This window comes from Nothobranchius furzeri, chromosome 18 (genome assembly GCF_043380555.1).
Source record: "Nothobranchius furzeri strain GRZ-AD chromosome 18, NfurGRZ-RIMD1, whole genome shotgun sequence".
NCBI lineage: Eukaryota > Metazoa > Chordata > Actinopteri > Cyprinodontiformes > Nothobranchiidae > Nothobranchius > Nothobranchius furzeri.
The window spans coordinates 36,226,282-36,232,280 of NC_091758.1; the positions used below are offsets into that span (position 1 = coordinate 36,226,282).

A 5,999-nucleotide genomic window follows, 5' to 3' on the forward strand; every position below is an offset into this window, starting at 1 on the left:
TTTATGTGGGCGCGCGCTGTGTGAGTATATAAATCCTGGAAAAGGTGAGGGACGTTCAAGGCTGTTTTAGCACACATGACAAGAAGCTTTGCGAAGAAAACGTGCAACTGCAAAGAAAAGTATAGCTTTTGCGCCAGAACGGTTCATAAACAGGCAGCAAACTGCACCAATCGTCTCTTGCCAACTTAACTTTACGCACAGCATTTTTGTCTTCATGATTATTTATATCATGTCATGATGATGAATGCACGAGCCATACATTTTTATTGTTTTGTCTGCAGTGATCGAATATAAAAAGCAAAAAAAAAAAAAAAAAAAAAAACGTTAATAAGTGGGCAGGCTCCAAATGACTCCAAGCTTCAATTTCAGTATTTTTTTCTTTTTATTCAGAAACCAACGATTTATTTGTTTGTTTCTGATCAAACTTCGTGAGCTCATAAACAATCCCATCAGTGCTCCAAAACTTAAAATATCCAATTAAACAAATTAAATATTTAAATGAAAATATACTCGTGGTGTTTGTCGACGCAACTGATGAAAATGTTAAACAGAAAAGGCACGAATCCAGAAAAGTGACGTGTAATTCCCGAGTTGTCCACAGGAGGGTGTTCCTGCTAGTCAGGCAGGAAAGACTGAGACGAATAAAAGAAGGTCATAAACAAAAACAAAAAAAGAAATGAAAAATTGGAAAACATAAGTCATTCAACTTAGTTTGACAGTAAACATAAAAAATATAAATAAACAGGCTCAAATTTAAAATATCTGAGGATGATGAGAATGAATCCTGCAGCCTCTCCTCTTAAATTGATGCTTTCCATATGATCTCTGAGATGGAGCACCAAGGGGGTGGGGTGGGGGGGGGGAGTAGTAGTGGAAGGAGTGTGCACTAAGACAGAGGTACTGCTCCTAGTTACCATTGGGTCGACTGTTAAGTTTTACAAGTAACGTTTTGCGAGCTTATAAACGATAGCCTCTAAACGCGCACAGGAAACTCCAAAAACATGCTGTGATAATAATGTTGGTCTCTGGATTCCAGTCGATATCCCATATTTATAGTCTGGGAGTTCTGGGATCTACAGAGGGATCGATTACATGAGGCCATTCCCAGCTTTGATGTCCTCGTTAAACGGGAATGGCTGGTTTTCCCTCTGCTCTATAGGAATCACAGCAATCTACACAAAGTTGTGGTCCATTTATAAATTATATTCAGAGAAAACAAACAATTAAACTTGGCGCTAAAGTGAACTTTTAAAATGTTTTTATAGACCTGGAAAAACAAACATTTTAATCTATTCATGAGTACTAATCAAAATTATTGCAAATGTATATATTTCTCTTACAATTCACAACAAAAAAGTTTTCCCTAAATTAGTAATCGTTCATGCATTAAATGAAAAATAAACATTCCAGCTTTAAATAATCTAAATGTTGTAAAAGTTTAGATTTTTTGGCAACAATTTTACGCACAGCATCTGAGGTCTTACCAGTGGGCTGCAAGTTGGATGAAACGCTTCCCTCTCTGCTGCTTCCCCCTATGCAAAAATCTTGCGGGAGGCTGCGCAGCCCCAACCGGATGGGGTTGTATTGGCTGACGGCGTCTGCGCGAGACGACCAATGAAAACGCCGAAAGAGAGGCTCGTCGTACAACAGCGGAGATTGACGTGGAGGACGCGTCAAATTAATTCCAGCAGACTCCGGACTCCTCGGGATAACTCCAATTTGCATTTATCGGATGACGATCACTTTGGTGCCATTGTGCGCTGCCGTCACTCGCTTCCAAATAATAAGAAGGGGAGCACGCTGCACGCGGACGAGGTTAAAGGACCTTTATTTTCCGCTTCTGAGGGGGATCGTTTCCTCTCCCGCTACTTGTTTTTCTTCGCTAACTTCGCAACAGGACGGGATTTAAAGGAGGCATCTTTATTCTCCAGCATCTTGAGGATAAATGGGTAAGCCCTCGGAGGCGCTCCAGACGCAGGGAGCTCGTCAGCGGCATTTATTTTTAAGATAAAGAGCAAAAGGAAGAAAGTTCTTGGCGACAGTGTCAACTTTATGTCATGGTGGAAGTTTTACCCACTAAGCAGGAACAACTGCCTGTTTGGAGCTTTTAAACGGAACCACACCAGCAATTAGACGCCGAGCGTTTCTTTGAAGGGCTCTCTGATGTCAATTCTTCATGCTCGCCATATTTGATTGTGATTTTGTTGTGCGCTCTGGAGAGTAAAGACAGCCAAACAATTTACGCTGGTCTGTGCAGCTGGAAAATAATACTAATAACAAAAATAATAAAGCAAAATAAACCTCTTTAGATTTAGCTGACATGATTGATGCAAGCTGATCGTTTAAATGAGAATTTAAATGATTTATTAAGTTATAAAGTATGATTATCCTTCCCCCTGCAGAGCAAACCTATGGAGAGGTGAACCAACTAGGCGGCGTGTTCGTCAACGGGAGACCCCTGCCCAACGCCATCCGGTTAAGGATCGTGGAGCTGGCGCAGCTCGGCATCAGACCCTGTGACATAAGCCGGCAGCTGCGAGTCTCCCACGGCTGCGTGAGCAAGATCCTGGCGAGGTACAACGAGACAGGCTCCATCTTACCCGGTGCCATCGGTGGGAGCAAGCCACGCGTCACGACGCCAAACGTGGTGAAAAACATCAGGGAATACAAACAGAGCGACCCCGGGATCTTTGCCTGGGAGATCAGAGACAGGCTTTTGGCTGACGGCGTTTGTGACAAATACAACGTTCCGTCCGTCAGCTCCATCAGCAGGATTTTACGCAACAAGATTGGAAACCTCTCCCAGCCTAACCAGTATGAAAGCAGCAAGCAAGCCTCTGCGCAGACCGGGCTGCCCTACAACCACATTTACCCGTACTCCTACCCGAACACGTTGTCACCTACAAGCACGAAAATGGGCAGCCCTCCTGGAGTTCCGGTGACGGCGGGACATATGAGCATAGCCAGAGCTTGGCCTTCTCAACACACCGTCAGCAACATTCTCGGACTAAGGGCTTTCATGGATCCAACAGGTGAGGAAAAATCCTTTTATTATGTCTGAAAACTCGTCTCAGAGCTTAGACGTCCACTGTTCCCAAATATTAGCACAACCGCACCAAACAGCCCCTTGTTTGATTCTGTATGATTAATTACCTTTTCAGTCCCTACAATCTATTGTGGCAACAGGTGGCATGACTTGTCTGCTAAAACAGCACGGTCTTCCATTTCTCCTCTCAGCCAGAACGCAGTAAGGCCACTCTCAATAGGCCTTTTCATGGAGGGATGCATTTGCAAACACCTTGCCCACCTGCTTTATCCAACCTTAAACAGTCGCTACACACATTTCCCCTGACGTCTCTTGTCGTTTAATTCTGTTTTCATCCACCCATCTCTCTGCCTTGGTGATTAAAACGCGCCATGTGCGTAAAAACGACACAGAGATGTTTAAAGATTAGATTTAGGTAACCGTGTGATCAAAAATGTGGGACTTCACATAAATTCTTAAATCAAACACAATATTCATATGTTATGATTCATCCTTCTATTCTTTTTATTTATATGAAAAATGATGACATTGACGCGCTTTTACGCATCGGAGGAAAAAAACAAACTGGTTAAATTAATTTGTTTGGTTAAGTCCAACACACACACACACACACACACACACACACACACACACACACACTTATTTATATATTTTTAATCATGCGTAAAGTACTGTAGGCGGATTTTTCTGTATTTTTTGTGACTAAATTATCTTATTTTTACTTATTTTGTTCAAATCACACATGTTAGTTGTTTTTTTTTAACTTAACCTGATATTAATGTGTCCAAAATCAGCCATTGCTGGGGCGGATGGGTATCCACCAAAGCTAGACGACTGGAGCAGCGTCAACAGAGCTTTCACGGCCCCTCACACAGCGAACGGGATCGACAAGTCAGCCATTGATGCCGACATAAAATATGCTCAGGTAAATAAAGAAACAAGAATATTTTAACTTTATTTTTAAAATGCACCTTTTTTATTACAACCGTTCTTCTTAGAGACATTCAGAAATGAATTATTTGTCTAATTCCATATTTTGACGAGTCTAAGGAGTCTCCTGCATTAGGTTTGTGTTTCACCATCCAGGATAGAAAAAGCTGATGCATGAAGTGTAGTAAATGTGTTTTAGGCCGAACGTCTCCACTCGTTTTCATTTCTCTGTTGGAATCTTCCTGCAGCCCTCTTCGACATTGTCCAGTTACGTCCCAGCATGCGCCTACTCCCCGAGCAACCAGTATGGCGTGTACAGCGGCCCAGCGGGGGGCTACGTGGCCCCGGGTCACCACCACTGGCAGACCCAGAGCCAAGCCCTGTCCCACGCTGGCAGCGGGATGGGCATGCACGCAGGGGACATCCACTCAGCCATGACCTTCAAGCATCAAACCCGAGAAGGTAATTATTATTATTATTATTTTTATTATTATTATTATTATTATTATTATTATTATTATTATTTTACTTTTCTTTCCACCAAAACACTTTTAAGTGTAAAAAGACCTAATTGAAGTAACGAATATGAAAATAAAGTCTAATTGTGTGTAATTACGGTTTCAAAACTGTTCATCTTTAAATGGGAAATCATTGTTACTAATTAAAAGATGCCTGTGTTCATGCAGAGTCTTTATTTCTGGACAAATTTATATTTTTGTGATATTTCTTCCAACAGGAGACCGAAAACCGCCATGCAGCCCTCTGAGCAAGCAGCAGCATGAAGACTTGAACGGTGTGCACGGACTGAGTCTCGCTACCTCATCCTCTTAACCGGACCATATCACACCGTAGACACGTTTAGCAGAACTCATTCCAGCAGCTCCAACAGTAAGTGCGCTCACACGGAAGTCAGCTCCAAATGTCTCTAAGGCCATCTGAATGTAAAAGCTGGTTACCTGGTTGCTGTTTTTTTTAAATGTTCTAGACTGTATCTTTACCAAAAGCTGCGAGGTTTAAAATAAATTTCTTAAAAAAATGTAAATCCGCTCAATGTTTTATTTTGAAATTCGCCCCTTTCCCCACCTATTTTGTTGCCATGTTCTGGTGATTCTGCGAGGACTTGATGCGAACAAAAGTTATAAATTGTCTAAATGTAAAAACTATATATTATATGGCAAAAGCTTGAATTATATATTTTTATAATTTCATTGTAAATATGAACAAAATAAAGGCTGTGTTTGATGCCACATACTGTTGTAGAGTCATTCATGCAAACAAATGTGCTTACTGGGCAGTTAGTCGAAAAAAAATATGAAAATGTGAAAAATATTTTTGTTTTATGTGTTAAATTGTGTTTATTGCTTACAATTGTGTCGTTTTTAAGTTGAAGCATGTTCTAAATGTGGAGTTAAACTTATGTGGACTATTTAGTGTAACTGTTTTCTCAGCCATGGCGCGCTCCACTGGCTGGGCGCCTCTGCTGATGCTATCTGGCTCCTAATTGATCCCCGCCATGATGGAAATCGGCGCACCTTAATCACCAGGAGCGCGCAGGAGAGCAGCGCACCGCATCCACACACACGCAGACTCAGGAATACGTTAGAAACTCCGGGATTTTCCCACACAGGCCCGCATTCTGCCCGTCAGATCCCGCTCTGTAAACTGTTTATTCCTGCGGCCTGTTTGAGCAACAACGAAATGACTCCCCGCCGCTCTTATCAGCAGGTCTCAGGGAATATTGGTCCCTCTGTTTCTATAATGCGCCTTTTCTCACTCAACAGGCTCAATTTTATAAACAGTTCTAATGTAAACAGCAGGGCTAATTATTACACAAATATGCCCTTCAGAATAAAAAATGCTGTTTAAAACGAAATCCTGCATAAAATGTGGCGCATGTATATATATATATATATATATATATATATATATATATATATATATATATATATATATATATATATATGTGTGTGTGTGTGTGTGTGTGTGTGTGTGTGTGTGTGTGTGTGTATATGTATACATACAT

The 5,999-nt window shown here is 41.4% G+C and overlaps 1 protein-coding gene and 1 long non-coding RNA gene across 2 annotated transcripts in view; one reads left to right on the top strand and one right to left on the bottom strand.

The window, feature by feature from the left end:
- The window catches only part of LOC107392562 (uncharacterized), a 16,749-nt gene extending 15,225 nt beyond the window's left edge, over window positions 1–1,524 (bottom strand). Inside the window, exon 1 of the long non-coding RNA XR_001573805.3 lies at window positions 1,485–1,524. This is a non-coding gene — a long non-coding RNA (uncharacterized lncRNA). The remainder of the gene's footprint in view (window positions 1–1,484) is intronic.
- On the top strand, window positions 1,524–5,211 carry pax1a (paired box 1a). Its single transcript, XM_015970432.3, has 5 exons — window positions 1,524–1,949; window positions 2,403–3,032; window positions 3,841–3,971; window positions 4,225–4,438; window positions 4,713–5,211. The coding sequence occupies exons 1-5, from the start codon at window positions 1,946–1,948 to the stop codon at window positions 4,805–4,807; spliced, it is 1,074 nt and encodes a 357-aa protein (XP_015825918.1). The 5' UTR covers window positions 1,524–1,945; the 3' UTR covers window positions 4,808–5,211.
- Window positions 5,212–5,999: the final 788 nt, after the last annotated feature.

Excerpts from the sequence above, each read along its gene's own strand:
- pax1a (XM_015970432.3), top strand. Across the intron at positions 3,033-3,840 it reads GGCTTTCATGGATCCAACAG|CCATTGCTGGGGCGGATGGG; the intron begins GTGAGGAAAAAT and ends GTCCAAAATCAG. Across the intron at positions 4,439-4,712 it reads CAAGCATCAAACCCGAGAAG|GAGACCGAAAACCGCCATGC; the intron begins GTAATTATTATT and ends TTCTTCCAACAG.